This window comes from Cyanistes caeruleus, chromosome 1, assembly GCF_971803275.1.
Source record: "Cyanistes caeruleus chromosome 1, bCyaCae1.hap1.1, whole genome shotgun sequence".
Taxonomy (NCBI): Eukaryota; Metazoa; Chordata; class Aves; order Passeriformes; family Paridae; genus Cyanistes; species Cyanistes caeruleus.
In genome coordinates, this window is record NC_141701.1 from 143,449,916 (window position 1) to 143,464,813 (window position 14,898).

At 39.1% G+C, this 14,898-nt stretch overlaps 2 protein-coding genes and 2 long non-coding RNA genes across 7 annotated transcripts in view; 3 read left to right on the forward strand and 1 right to left on the reverse strand.

The window, feature by feature from the left end:
• The window catches only part of ESYT2 (extended synaptotagmin 2), an 83,010-nt gene extending 79,095 nt beyond the window's left edge, over window positions 1-3,915 (forward strand). For all 3 annotated transcript variants that reach the window (XM_086864999.1, XM_086865007.1, XM_086865016.1), the window contains 2 exons: window positions 594-643; window positions 764-3,915. In XM_086864999.1, coding sequence (XP_086721125.1) covers window positions 594-643; window positions 764-809 — 96 coding nt within the window. In that variant the 3' untranslated portion in view covers window positions 810-3,915. The remainder of the gene's footprint in view (window positions 1-593; window positions 644-763) is intronic.
• A 957-nt stretch (window positions 3,916-4,872) lies between these two features.
• On the forward strand, window positions 4,873-13,284 carry LOC111925456 (uncharacterized). The gene is made up of 6 exons (XR_015279665.1): window positions 4,873-5,477; window positions 6,410-6,624; window positions 7,474-7,561; window positions 7,984-8,129; window positions 10,194-10,356; window positions 12,225-13,284. It is a non-coding gene; the product is annotated as an uncharacterized LOC111925456 (long non-coding RNA).
• LOC147655985 (uncharacterized) lies at window positions 10,712-14,181 on the reverse strand. Its single transcript, XR_015279666.1, has 2 exons — window positions 13,973-14,181; window positions 10,712-13,542 (listed from the first exon to the last, which is right to left on the reverse strand). It is a non-coding gene; the product is annotated as an uncharacterized LOC147655985 (long non-coding RNA).
• Window positions 14,102-14,898, forward strand: part of NCAPG2 (non-SMC condensin II complex subunit G2) — a 43,168-nt gene continuing 42,371 nt past the window's right edge. Inside the window, exon 1 of one of the 2 annotated variants that reach the window (XM_023921908.2) lies at window positions 14,102-14,488. The gene's annotated coding sequence lies outside the window, so the exon portion shown is untranslated. The remainder of the gene's footprint in view (window positions 14,489-14,898) is intronic. The other variant, XM_023921907.2, reaches the window with a different exon arrangement.

Sequence of the window (14,898 nt, forward strand, 5' to 3'; positions counted from 1 at the left end):
GACAAACAAGTACTTAGGGAACCACACAAGTAGTTAAATTCCCAGTTTGTAAAATCTATGAAAAAGAGCTGCTACTGGAGACATTCCCAGTGCCAACACCAGCTGTGTTGTTTGTAACTTCAGTGTTCTATGGGTACACATAAAGTCATCTGACTTGCTACACACATGATTTGGAGCATGGAAAAGGAATAGTAACTTTCTGCACCCTTTCAGATTGCCATATTTGAGCTCTGTGAAGAGGATGAGAGATACAGAATCATGGTCAGTTCATGGTGAACAGTGTCCTCAATTTTCCTGTTCATACGGAAGGCTGTTTAGTAGGAATGCATCTCTGATTGCCCCTGCCATGCTGTGACTTGTTTTGGGGACTGTACCACTGAAGGGTGTGGATTTTAAGGTCAAAAACAGCAACTTGAAACTTTAGGCAGATAGCAGAGAGCTGTGATGACAAGGATGTAAAATACATCATTTACCAATGCCATTGCTTACATTGTAAGGATTACTTACACTACAGGATTATCAGATTTGATCTTTAATAGAACTAGAATGAAAGGCACACACAGTGCATTGATTGATAATTTAACTTTCCACAGTTACTAATACCTCTGGCATCTGAAGAACTTGCTAAAGGCTGGACCCAGTGGTAAGTATAACATTTCCTTTATTAACAATAGTACTCCACACTAACAATTACTGTGTTAAAATAGTTTTAATAACACATGCTAAATGTTAAAAGCCAACCCTTTGGATTTTTCTTTTTCAGGTATGATTTGACAGAAGATGGTACAAGGCCACAGGGTGCAAGTTAGGCCCATGGACACCAGGAATTCCTCACTCATAATTTTGCCAACCTTTATATATTTTTAACGCGTTGTTTTCAAAGATGTACCAATATTATTTTTATAGCTTTACTGATGTAGTTCTTAGACACATCCCCAATAATTTTATAACACTTATTCATTTTATGTGGTCCTAGCCTTCCTCATTGTTAAACTTTGTATTTTATTTTGCTAAACAGTTCTGTGTATTACTGTAATGTGCAATAGTACAGTAAAGTAACCTTTTGTGTTTAATTGATCTTTATGACAACTGTACCTATTAGAAAGTGGAAAGAACATGTTCTGCTGTTTTCCTGCCTTGTTTTATATCTCACCAAGGTATACTGTACCATGTAAATATATACTATTTTTTTATAATTCTTTCATGCTGGTTTGAATTCAGAACAAAATTAGATAAAGGATACAGATATTTTCTTCTAAATGCATGTTAATTTCTTCAGATCAATCTCTTTTGTCTTTGCAGCACAATGGTCTTAATCATTTTGTGATACTCTACAAAAAGAAACTGCAGAAAAACATTTTTACTTTATTGTGTTTCTGGCCCAGTGGGGCTAGCTTAAAATGTATAAAACATTGACATTTTAATATTTATATATAAATGTATTATTGGGAAATCATGCTATAGAATATTATAAATAAAAATGAGAGTTATATAAATATTGTATAAATAGAGGATGATGTCCACAAATCACAGTTTCTACATCTGAGTTTTCATTTAATGGAGTAAACATTACAAACAGTACAGTTTTATTATACAGGTTCAGTTGGATTTTGTTATTTATTCCTGTACTCTGGAGTACTAGACATGTGACCTTTTGAAGGTATGAGGACATGGATTTTTCTGTATTATACAGAAGATATCTAACCACTTTAAACTGTCCTTACCATGATGTTTCACTGATTTATAAGTAGACAAATCAGCTTTCAAGTTAAGTTCATATAGTAGGCATATGTACAAGACATATGTTATTTTTATTATACAGTACTGTGCTAAAATAGTATGTTATGCGATACCTTCTGTAATCCTCAAATGAACACCAGTAGGTAAAAAAAGTGGGAAACTGAAATGAAACTGGCTGTCTTTGACAGTTGCTTCATTGCTACTTAGTATGTTTGGGGCATGAACAAAATGTACTTCAGCTGTCCACGCAGGTTTCTGAGCAATGCTGTCCTTGTCCTGAAGCATTGCCGTGGGCTGGGCAGGAGGCAGCAGGGACACCATTAGCACAAACTGATCCAAGCAGGCAGGATCTGAAGGGAGAGTATCAGCCCCAACAGCTGAGCTCCTAACTCTAATTTTATGAATTATGGGAATTTTTTTTTATATTCAGAATTGATTTTTCTTTTTCTGGTCAGTTTTTTTCAGACTGTTAGAAAATTGTGCATTAAGAATCCAAACAGCTTAGCTTTTGCAGAGCCAGTGTCCTCATCCTTGGAGAAGTATGCAATTAGACAAAGTATATTATTTAGATAAGATTCTAGAATGATGTCTCAGCCAAGAAAGAATTCTAAAGTAGAATGATAAGCTCCTGAAATTAGCTTTATTGTAAGACAACTGACAGAACCTTAACTCTAGGTGTAGAATTTGTCTACATTACTAGATGTACCAAAGTGCCTACCATAGATGTAGCTTTTTGTCTTTTTCAAGTCTAAAAATTTAAGTTTGTCTCAATTCAATTTAACTTGACCATCTGTTATGGATATGTGTGACCTGCACCATACACCTCTATACAGTGATGGCCTTCTCATTGCCACGTTTTATACAAGACAATTTAATCAAACAGTTGTGCATTGTAAATTGTACTGTAACTGCTCGTACTGGGCTGGGAAATAAGAGATTCTTTGTAAGAAAACATTTCCATTTGAAGGCTTCACTGTATATTGGAATGTATGAGTAGCTGTATATTCACTCATCTATCCATATAAAATATATTATGAAATACATACTTTCTTTGCTAATTCTCCATTAAGATGTTAAGAACGGAAAGACAGAGAATTGTTCTTAATGCAATGAAAATGCAGAAATGAAATGCTAATCTGAATAAATGAGGTCTAAGAGTAGCCGTTCAACATAATTATCTTTTGCCTTGGTTCAGTCTGAGGTGGAAGGATTTTTGCTCTACATCACGGCCAGTGACTGCACAGTTTGATCTGCAGCAAACAAATAGTGTGTTAAACTGATTCAGTGTTTCAAGTCTTAAGTGCAGTCTGGGGACAGAAAACTGCACTTGAACAAAAAAGAATTCTGTCTTTTAAAGTTTCAAGGGGGAAAATAATGCCCTGTTCAGGCAAATGTGAAAGGATAGCACAAAGTGAGTAATCAAATAAAGAATATAGGGCAGGTTAGCTCACTACCTAAAATTAGGGATTGGTTCTTAGAGATCCCATTTTCCATTTAGGAATCTGAAATAAAGAGATCGAACTGTCATTGCAATTCAGCAACTAGAATTCCCATAGTCTATAAACAGTTCTGGATGCCAGATCTTCAGAAACATTCTCCTGAATGAATTTGGATCAGACTGTGAGTGCCTAGATGAGATCGATTCTTTGGATAGTAGATGCAACTTTTGTATTACCAAATTCCAGTTGTTCCATTTATATGGAAGTAGGAAGGACAATTTTGCCTTTGGGCACAAATTGCACCTCATTATCAAGTCATTTATTCAATATCAACTGACAGCTTTTCATGTAGTTCTTGTTTATTCTGTGCCTTAAAATATGAACATACTAAGATGTTTAAGAAATGGTTAAAAATAAGCTTTGTTACCTGTATGTACCAACACATGTTCTGTACTATTGAAACTGTTTTTAGAATTACTCTGCTTCACTGACAAGAAAACCAGCTTTCTTAATTATAGCAGTGGTATAACTCGAACTCAAATCAGCATGCATATCACTTGGAGGTGGACTAAAAGAGTTTTAATTTTCTGTCTTGAATCCTTTATCAGAGCTGCAGCAAATGGTGAGAGTTAAAATGAGAACAAAGGGTAATCAATTTTGTACAGATTGCCTTTTTTTGCTCATGTAATTCTACATTATGATGCATGTATTTATTCAATAAATGGTTCATATGGAAGTCAGTGTGTTGCTTCCCTCTACACACACACACACCTCTTCTCCTCTCTTACATATCCCTGTTCTAACTGATAATTCAATGAAGTAAATCTTTAAAATAGTTCTGTATCCAGACTTTTGTAACCCAGGGAGCCTTGCTATAATGTCTGTAGGCAGATTTTCAGATCTTGCATGAGAGAAAGTGGAGTGAGAAGTGCAGGATACTTTATGGGGATTTCTGTGCTTGTTACTCTAGAACAGATCCACACATAAGAATTAGTAGGTCCTTTGTTCAAATTCAGTGTCTAATTTTTTTTTCTCTTAAATTTCTTAAATATTTTTTCTTATATAATTTTTTCACTTAAATTGATCAATTGCACACACAAATTGTCATAATTCTAGCCCTTATTAATTAATTGCCAATAATTACACTTTTAAGAGGACCTAGACCTGTATTTAATTGCCTTAGATTTAGAATCAGCAGATTTCTACCTGCAGCATTCTTTCCTATTTTTTCTTTTGCTTGGTAAGGCAAATATTGATGGAAAATATAATGATGTACTGCATAAATTAGAAAAGGGGTGTTGGATCCTCTATCCATTCCAGAGTGTTGCAGTGCATTGTTGTTCATTATATTTGATTCAATTACATTATTTTTAAGTTGTACCCCTCCCCATGTTAATACGTTGGTCCCAATCGTGCCCTCCTACCCCAGTTGCCAATCCACCCTGATACCTGCCCCTTGTTCCCGAATGTTCCCTGTTCCCCCTCCCATTAAGCTGTCAATCCTCCCTTGTGCCAACCCCCGGCTGGACCGCCCCCTTTGGAATTCCCCTATTCCTCTGAGCCCCCATTGGCCCATGTGCCCCACTCTCCTCCCCTGGTGTTCCCCATTGGTTTGTGTATTATGTAACCCCGCCTTGTGCTCCTCCCCTAAGTCTTCCCTATTGGTTTATTATTTGTACACTCCCCTTGCTCCTCTTCCCTGGAACCTTCAAGAGAATAAATCCCTTTTGGAAACCACAGGGAAGACCTCTCCTTCGTCCTTGCTCCTGCCCTCGACGCTGGACAGCCACTGCTGTAGAGCATCAGCCCTAAGCTGCTCTGCTTTCCAGGAGCAGCCCTCTCTTGGCTCGGTGCCGGGAGCTGGCTGGGGAAAAATCCGGCTCCGCATCACCAGAGAAACTGTCTTAGACATCCTGCTCTTTGCATTAAATATTAATTTATAATTAGTTATAATTCTGCAATTAATTATACCTCTTCCCATAAACAGCTACATCTTGTCTGAATTCATAATATTCAGTCAGTTTTCATCAGCCATAAATAAAAGCTGCAAAACTTCATCAACCAGTCACTGTCCCATTAGAATGGGCCCCACTGGATAATCTTTGATGTTACTAACTACAAAATTATGTTCCATTTTGGTTTGAGGTTTCTTTTCCTTAGAGGAGATGCATCCCTTTTTTAGTAGAATAAAAAGCATCTGCTAATCAGTGGGAAGGCACCTGAAGCCAAGCATGGCTGTCTCCACATTTTCCCCATGGCAAGGTGGTTCTGGATTGCACGCTCCCTGGCAGTGATCAGGTGTCAGCATTTTCCTGACTTGGGTCAAGATCAAACCTTCCGTTTGGTCCTGCAAGACAGGTGGTACCTGGATCAGCACTGCCTGTGTATTCACAGATCTTAGTATAAGCAAAAATAACTCTGCAAGACATTCCTGCAGATGGCTTTTAATTTGGTATTGATTTGATGGGCTCACCCCAGCCTAGGATTCTTTGTATTTGCTATACTGTTTAAACTGGTTTGGGCTTTTAGTTCATCCAGTCTCCACCCAGGAGCAGTGTTTTTTGATAAAGTTATCAATGTGGCTATTTTCAGTATTTTCTCAGCTAAGAGCTGAATACAAAATTTGTTTCCTATTAAGTACCTCTTTTAATCAGTTTAATTGTTTATATTCTCCCCCAAAGAAACTCTGAATGTTGGATGGTACCTTTAGTAGAAAGAACCAAAACTGCAGATTATCCTGGACCCATCTGTGGTTGTAGCTGGCTGCTGAAGCAGTCAGGTTATTTAATCCCAAATGGTGGTTTTGTATATTCTAAACAGTCCAACTGTTGTGTGCTTTCCTACTGGTTTCTAAGGAAGTCAGGCTCTCAACAGTATTCTCAGGCACCTTCTGAAATATGTTTTATGAGAAATGCAAAAATCCACTTGTATTTCTTTCAGTGTTACACAGTAAATTTAGCTGCCAGAGTAGATGGCAGCTGGGAGGCAAGTTCTCTAATTTGTATTCATGGGATAGAGGTGATACTCTCTGTTCTCTCTGACTGCAGGGAATATTGCTTGCCAGTCATCTGCAGTGGAATCCAATTTGAGTAAGGTCCTGCATCTCTGTTTTCGCAGACACCACTAAAATGAAGCCAACCTGTCTTTCATGTTAATCTTTGAGTCCTCAGTAGCTGTAAACTTTATAGCAAGGGAATTAAGGCCTAATAATGATCATTCTTCCCTTTAAGATCCACACAGAAACATGTCCAAGCCCAAAGCAAGGCAAGATTCCAGCCTTTCACCCAGGCACTGGAAGGGCTGGTTCCAGCCTGGGGTGGTTTGTGGCCTGGAGACACGTGGGCCATTCCTGCAGGACCTGGTAACCCAACCCTCAGAGCTGGGCACCAAGCACCTCTGTGCAAGAAATGACACAAGTTGTGATGTCCCTGCACCCAGCTGTGTGGTAAGGAACTAATTTATGATCAATTTTATTTATTAATTATTTAAGCAAAGTAGCTCCTTTCTGCAGGTGTTGCTGGTGTTGGTGAGGTCTCTTCCAGCCTCAATTCTATGGCTCTGAAGTATATTTTTTTAAACATTAAGGTAAGCTCAGGAAATGTGCTGGAGCTCTGTGTGCTTCTGGCCTGTGCTGTAGGTCTTCCTGGGCATTTTTCTTCCTGAGCCCAAGCTCTCAGGGATGGACATGTAGCTACTCCAGCTGGGCAGAAACAAGGAGTCACACAGCTGGAAGCTGCAAGCTTTGCTGAGTCCGCAAAAATTTGATAGGAATTAAACATTAAACATTAACATGTGCACAGAACGTGAGTTGTAACATAGATAATTCTAGCAAAATGGTAATTGTAGGTACTGAATGAAGGCAAATATCTGGGACAAGATCCCTAAACCCAAAAAGGGTGCATTTAAGAGAGGTTGTTTCCAGCATGAAATTTCAAACAAGTTTTTTTTATCTTTTATTCTAGTTGAATTTGAAAGCTGGTGGGTTATTCTACAAATTCTGAGAGCCTGACAACTAGAGCTTAGTAAGCATGTCACAACGATTAATAATAGAGAATGTTTTGCAAGACAGTTTCATGCAGACTTCCTATGGAACAAATATTGATGGGCTGAAACCCCTGATGTATTTTGCATGATTGTTGTTGCTGTCTCTTGGATTAAGTTGCAGTTACTGTGTTGCAATGTTTTCCACCTCCAATTTATAGGAAAGTTTATCTAGTTTTGCATGAATCATGAAATTCTCTGAGCTCAAGTAACTATGATAGCTGCTGAATGGCTGTTCTGTTGTAACTTTCAGCTCAGAGTCCCACTGGATACATCTCATGAACTGACAACAGCATCCAAACAAAGGATTTGGATTGTCACTAGACTTGCCATTTATCCAGGTGATGACAATGAAATAAAGGGTAAAAGTCGGTTAATGGAAATGGACATTCATGACTCATGAATGGCATTGGTAGCACTGCTGGTTCTTTGTTTTATTTGGTAAATCATTAAAAAAAATCATGTAAAATAAGTTGGAATCTAAAGTTTAAAAGACTAAGATTAGCTTTCTGACAAATTTCAATCTTCGTTTTAGGCAACTTTCTTCTATGCCATATTTTTTATTCAGTATGTTTTTTCAAGTTCATTTTCAAGTTCATTTTCAAGATTATTTGAAACATAAAAAATTACCAATTTCTATTTTTTTAAATAAAAATACTTAGTTTTGCATATCTTGTTTTGCACTTTGAGACATTAAAGTTTTTCTGTGTAGAGTCATTAGTGCTCAATGTTTATTTCTGAAGGTACTGTTATATTCCACTAGATGGTAGTGCAGACCCTATTCTCAGAATCCTTTTTTGCTGCTGCCTGTGCACTTCGTTTCTGGTACAATAAGGAAGTGGTCTGGATGAGAGGCATGTTTGGGAGTCCAGCCTCAAGTCACCCTGGCTCAAAAGCGGTGAACAACAGGTATGGTCCTCACCATGCTCTGCTCTTCCCCTTTTCTCTGAGGCACCAGAGATCCTAAAAGAATTTAGTTTCATAATGGGGGATTCCGTTTGCAAAAATGGTTTTGTAGAGATATTTAGTCATGGGGCACAGGGAAATTAAAAAAATGGTCCATGATGTCAGGAAACATTGAACTTCTGGAATATTAAGGTTCTCAGTTCACCAGAAATTCTGCATGCTTCTGTCTGCAATTTACCATACATAGGTGTTTCATGCCTTAGATACCAAATTAGATTTGATTCTAGAACTCCCTTGAGTTGCTGACACAACTTTAATGAGACTAAGTGCAAAAAAGTTGAAATTAATCAGAAACAGGCAGAAGTGAAATTACAGTTTAGGACATAGAAAACGGCCTTAACCAGCACATCTGAAACATCCCTATGCTTAAAGTATTTATTGTTGATTCAAGTATGTGGCTAGAAACTCGGGATAGCTAACAATGAAATCCATCATGGAGCAGAACAATAAACACAGGGATAAAGGGAAGACAGATAAAATTCCACTAGAAAAATTAAGGTAAGAATCAATTTTCCTTTGTTTAAGGACATGATCAGAAAGTTTGCTAAAACACAGGTCTTGTGATGATAAAACTGTTTGATGCCCAGAACAGGAATAAATGGCAAGTATGTCTAAACTTAGTGGATATGGAAGCCCTCACAGGTGTCTGACTCCCCATTTCCCCTCAGGCTGATACTGCACTGCTGTCAGTTTTGCATGAAGGCAGCAGGACATGCAGTCTGTAAAAAACCCCAATGAGCTTTGGTCAGGCTCCTAGTCTGGATCAGGGACATGGGGAACACCCTTGCTGAAAAAGGAGCACAGATGTGAGAGACAAATGAATGCTGGGATAATGTCCAAGCAATGCAAAGTAGTTTGTTGTGTGTTTGTTTATAGATGTATAAACTAATATGGATGAGCAAATCATGTCCATTCTGATATTTGTACAGTATTTTAATATTTTGTACTAGACAGATGGAAGAGAGATGGTGTCATATATAAATGATGCATGTCTATCACAATGAAATCTCTAAGAGCACTTCTAAAATTATTAATAACAGTGATTTCATACCTTAGAAGCATTTTTTCTCTTAAAGACTAAAATAGAATGAGAGCTGCAAGGAGATAGGACACTTATAAGAGCAGTAAATCTCTATCAGAATGTAATTTAATGGGGTTAAAGTAATACAGACATGGCATTTGTAATTGGAGTGTTTTATATCTGAAATTAACTGACAAACTAGTATTATAAATTTACTCAATGATACATAACATTCTGGGAGATGACAGTGACTTTATACTAGAAAATGTTTGCTTTAGTTGTAATGAAAAATTACACTCCCTTTTTTTACAGTGGGATGGATTCAGCTATGCAAATACTGCCATTGTAATTTCTTTTTGTGAGCATCTTATAACATTTCAGAAATCTTTCCATTTTCATGGTACTAATAGTGAGCAAAGAAAAATTATAATGACTTGCAACACTGCTTATAAGCAAGTGATAACAGTAAGGGCATAATAATACAGCAAATAATAATTATAGGCCCACGGAACGGTTTGAGTTGGAAGAGACTCTAAACATCATCTATTTCCAATACCCCTGCCACGTGCAGGGGCACCTTCCATTAGACCAGGCTGCTCAAAGCCCCAGCCAACCTTGCCTTGCACACTTCCAGGGATGGGACATCCACAGCTTCTCCAAACTGTCTCTGTCAGCGTCTCACCACCCTCACAATAAAGAATTTCTTCTCAGTATTTAATCTAAAACTGCCCTCTGTCAGTTTAAAACCATTCTCCTTGTCCTATCTCTCCATGCTCTTACAAAAATTCCCTCTCCTCACTTGTAAACCCTTTAGGCACTGCCAGATGCTCTAAAGTTTCTCCAGAGCCTTCTGTGCTCCAGGCTGAACACCCTCTGCTCTCTCACCCTGTCTCCATGGGAGAGGTGCTCCAGCCCTCTTCATGATATAATAACTAAGTATTTTGTCATAACAAAGCAAAGAAAATTAATTTACTGTGTTTTCCCAGCTTAAATTGAGCAGGGTGTGGATCCCTGCAGACCCCGGCAGTAGCGGGGAGCTCCCGCCGGGCGGCACTTCAGGACTTCGGTACCGTCGGCAGCGACTCCAGGGAGTGGCTCTCCCGAACAGCTTTTGCATTCCCTTTGCGCATTTTATTTCCTTATTTTTGTGTGAGTTAACAAGGATAATTTTTTTTTGCTTCTGCAGTGATTTTTTTTTTTCCTACTTAATCTCTTAAACTCTAAAATTGATTCATGTTAATATTAATAATTTAAGGGAAATAAGCCTTTTCACGGTCTAATCACACCAGCATTGAGAAGTGACAGTTGCCTCTGAATAAAGGATGGCATGATTGGCAGGATTACCTTCAGGCAAGGGGAGATCTGGAGAAGTGGAATAGTGTGAAACTTCATCTCTCTCCCATGCTGTTCGGATTATTTATCAAAGTATGTGAAGATCAAAAAAAAAATCAAGGGAAATGCATGCATGTAAATTATTAACAGCCTGCCTCAGAGGATGAGCAGATTTTGTTCATACTGTATTAACTATAACAAATTTTATTACATATTCAAAGAAAAAGAAATAGAAGTTACAACTGCAACATGGTAGTAAATAATGAGTGAAATAATCTCATAAGAAACTATTATCTACAAAATAACATTGTAAATATAAGAAAATATTGTCAAGAAAGCATCTGACATTCAGGGAGCTACTTGTTTATTTTTTATTTATATTGTTGACTCTTAGAGGTTGAAATGGAATGCCTGCTGTAGCCCAAACAACAATATTCTGGTGTGAGCCATCTGTAACCGAGATCTCTAATGCAGGCCACCAACAAGAATAAAGACTGGTTCATGAATCAGTAGCACAAAAGCAAATCTTTATTTGCTGTTGCTCAGCAACCATGTGCAAAAGGCCCATTTTTCATTTTTACCGTAACTTGACAGGAAAATGATAATAAATATTAGATTATTATCACAGGGTATAGATTATTTTGAACAGATGAACAGATATGTCAAAGAGAGGCATGTAATTTGGTCCTCTTGAAAGGAAGAATATTAGAGAAACTGAAAATAGAGCTGTAGGTTTATTACTGGCTTGCAGTTTATGCTCAGTTCTTGAAAAAACCTAGAGAAAATTATTCTGCCTCTCTTGTTTCTCTATGTGGTCCTTTAAAATGAATCACTTGGTGTTATTCAGCTTGTCGTTATCTGTATCAACTTCTAGTTTCAATACTATGAAAAAAAATCATTCTGTGATTGCTATGCAACAGAAATTAAAAGCTGAAATATGTTTTAGTTTGTTTGCTAAATGGATATGTGCCTAACTAAATAAACAGTAACCAGGTGACTAATGTAGCATCTAATTAAAGACTAATCAAGGTATTAATGAAATATTCAGTCTACCTGAGTCATGATAAATAAATCCATCAGTTTGGATCTAAAATGGCAAAGATTTTTAATATATGCAGAAAATTTAATATAGGCAGACATATATTATATGTATATATAATATACATTAACATAATGTATAAATGTCAGGTGGTATACTTCTTCATTTGTTTTTACAATTCTGCAGGTATGCTGATTGCTCATGCAACTTACTCCAAGCAAACTGTTTCACAGGCTCCTTGCACTTAGTTGAACTTGGGAAATAGTCAGGTATACAGCATCTGAAACAAGCTGGATTCTTACATCAAATAAATGTGGCAGAAAATGAAAAGATCTTAATTTTTAATATAAACTGAAACTGTGAAAGGCAGGGCTATTAGGGAAGGTTATATATTAAAAAATAAAACAGCAGAAGATGTAAATGCTACTTTTAAAGGAGTGAATTTTTACATTTAATACTAAATAAAATCTGAATTACATCATATTTTTTAAAATTACAATCCTGAAAAGTCTAACCAGATGTGAAAATTTCTATAGAAATTATAGTTGGTTTTCTATTTGTCTGCACAGTAAACCATCACATGCTGTACTGCTTCTACAGACTGAAAGTAAATTACTTCAGTTATGCACCTCTCTCTTCTGAACAGGCAACACTGAGAAATGCTACTGAAAATGCCAAAGGGAAAGACATAAATTAAGCCCTTAACAAGACATTTTTACTGGTTTTGGTTTGCAGAAGAGCTCAAACAAATGGAATGAGGAATATTACAGAATTCAAGATCTGACTCTATTTCCAAACACTGCAAAGAAGAAACAGAAGACACAATTTCTTGATATAATAAAAAAAAATCCTTAGTTATCCAAACTCTTATCATCTGCCTTACATAGTCTCCTACACCTTCAGGCATACAGGCTGTTTAACTCTTGATTGCTTTGGATGAAGAGTGCAAAGTACTCATATTGTTCACCAGGACTGTGAGTAAAAGCACAGCTGTCAGCAAGAGCATCAATAACATTATTGGAGAAAAAAGCCACCAGTGAAATCAAATGCATGATGTTATAAACGGCAATATAGTATTGGCTTTCCATTTATGTATTAGCTTTGGCATATTATTATTAACCACAAAGATGTTGATATGGTACAATTTATATTTTCTTTTAACTGCTTTTTAGGATAGTATAATATATGAGTTTATATATGCACCATATAGCTTCTATAAATAGTAATTTGATAAATGTATTATGTCTTAGGCCGTGGCGTAATATTAAAATGGACTATGTGATGTTAAAATGCTTTTATGTAACTAACTCAGAGACTAGTGTAAGATAATTAAGTAGTTTGTCACATTTGTAGACTGAGTGAGAACAATGACAAAAACCAGAACCAAATTTACTAACTCCTCATTATCAGAGTGTAAAAACAACAGGACAGAACCACAAGAAGAAATAAAACATATAAATTTAATCTACAAGACGGCATGAAGACAAGTCAAAAGTTAAAACTAAGCAAAAGAACATCTAAACTCAAAGGAATGTTTGAATATGTGTAAGCTCTTATAAATATGCGTGTCACCCCTGTAAAGTAACAGGATATAAAAAATACTGTTTTAAGCTTAGGGTGAGCTTTTGGCAGATAGCCAAGCACCCTAGCGCTGGATTTTGTCCCTTTTATCCCTTATTAAACTTTAAAAAATTTTAAAGAGTCAAGTTAGTTTTTCACAGTGATGTTTTTATAAAAGCATTTAGTCCACGTTACTTGAGATCCATGGAAGAAGGAACACTGTTTCTTAAGCATGAACATGAATTTAACTGAGCGTGTCTTATCTTACCCCCATTTGGAAACACTGACAGTGCAGGTAGGTAAAGAAAGGGAACAGTGAACGGGGCGGTAGGTTTGAACCACGGCAGCTGCTTCTCGGTAACTGATGGGATGTTCCCCCGGGACAAGCCATGTGTCCAGCCAGCCTGTGTCAGAAAGCAGCGGAGGAAGGAGCCTTTCAGCTCCGAAGCTGCCGGGAGCCGAGCAGCCCCGCTGCCCTCGGAGCGCTGCCGGGGCTGGGCCGGGTGCTGCGGGCACAGGCGGTGCTTAGCGATGGGGCCGGAAAAGGGGATGGGGCACAAATCCTACAGGGACCGGCTGGGGAACCGGGGGGGGGGGAGGTGGTCAGCCTCGAAAAGAGGAGGCTCAGAAGGGACCTTATCGCTCTCTACGGCTCCCTGAAAGGAGCGTGTAGCGAGCTGGGAGTCGGGTTCTTCTCCCAGGTAGCCAGGACAACAGGACAAGCTGCGCCAGAACAGCCTCAAGCTGCACCAGAGGAGGTTCGATCAGGAGAAATTTCTTCACCGAAAAGGTGACTGAAATGGGCTGCCCAGGGAGGTGGTGGAGTCACGGTACCTGGAGGTGTTTAGGAAAGACTGGACGTGACACTCAGTGCCATGGTCTCGTTGACCTGGTGATGTTCGGTCATAGGTTGGACTCGATGACCTGGGAAGCTTTTTCGAGCCTAGCTGTCTCCGGTTCCCTGAGTTTTAAACCCGAACCCGGCTGCGTTACCCAGCACCGCCTTTTTCCCACCCCGCCCTCAGCCGTGCCGCGCGCGGGAAGGGGCGGGGGCGGTGGCCGAGCTCTCGCGAGACGAGGCGGGAGTTCCGCGGCGCGCGCTCAACGTCAGGCGCGGGAGGATTTGAAAAGTGGCGGGTGAGGGAGGGAGCGGGCTGGGGGTGTCCCGGGCTGTCCACGGGTGTCGCCTCCGAGCGGCTCCTGGGGCCGGTGTCTCCTCCGGCGGTGCTGCCGTGCGATCTTCAACGCGCGTGTCCGCCGGCTTCGTTCCGCTCCGGTGGGGTGGCGCCGCGGTGTTGGAATCGTATTCCGCGGGTCCATGAGGGTTCGGCCGCTCTGAGGGAGCCCGAGGTAAGCGGCTCGTCCGGCTTCCCGCTGCCTCCTCTGCGGGGGCCTGGCGGGAGCCCCCGGGTGACTCGGGGCGGGGCCCAGGAGCGGCCCTTGCCCTGCTCTGTGGTGTGGCTTCACCCACTCTAAATATGTAAGTCACTTTCCCAACTGGAAAAGCACGTCAGGAGACACCTAGGATGGAGGGAATGTTTACGTGAGCAAATAAGGCTCTTGGTGGCCTTTCCCCATTTCCTATGGTTTTCACTTGACAGTCGAGAAAAGAGACCATTTTACTACCCCTCTGTGCTTCTGATACAAATAAATACTGCTGGGAATGATGACCTGCTTAAATAGTGGGTGTGTGATGGAGAATCCATTGTGTTTCTTAAAATCAAAATATCCATTAAAAATTTATTCTAAGACTTATTTAC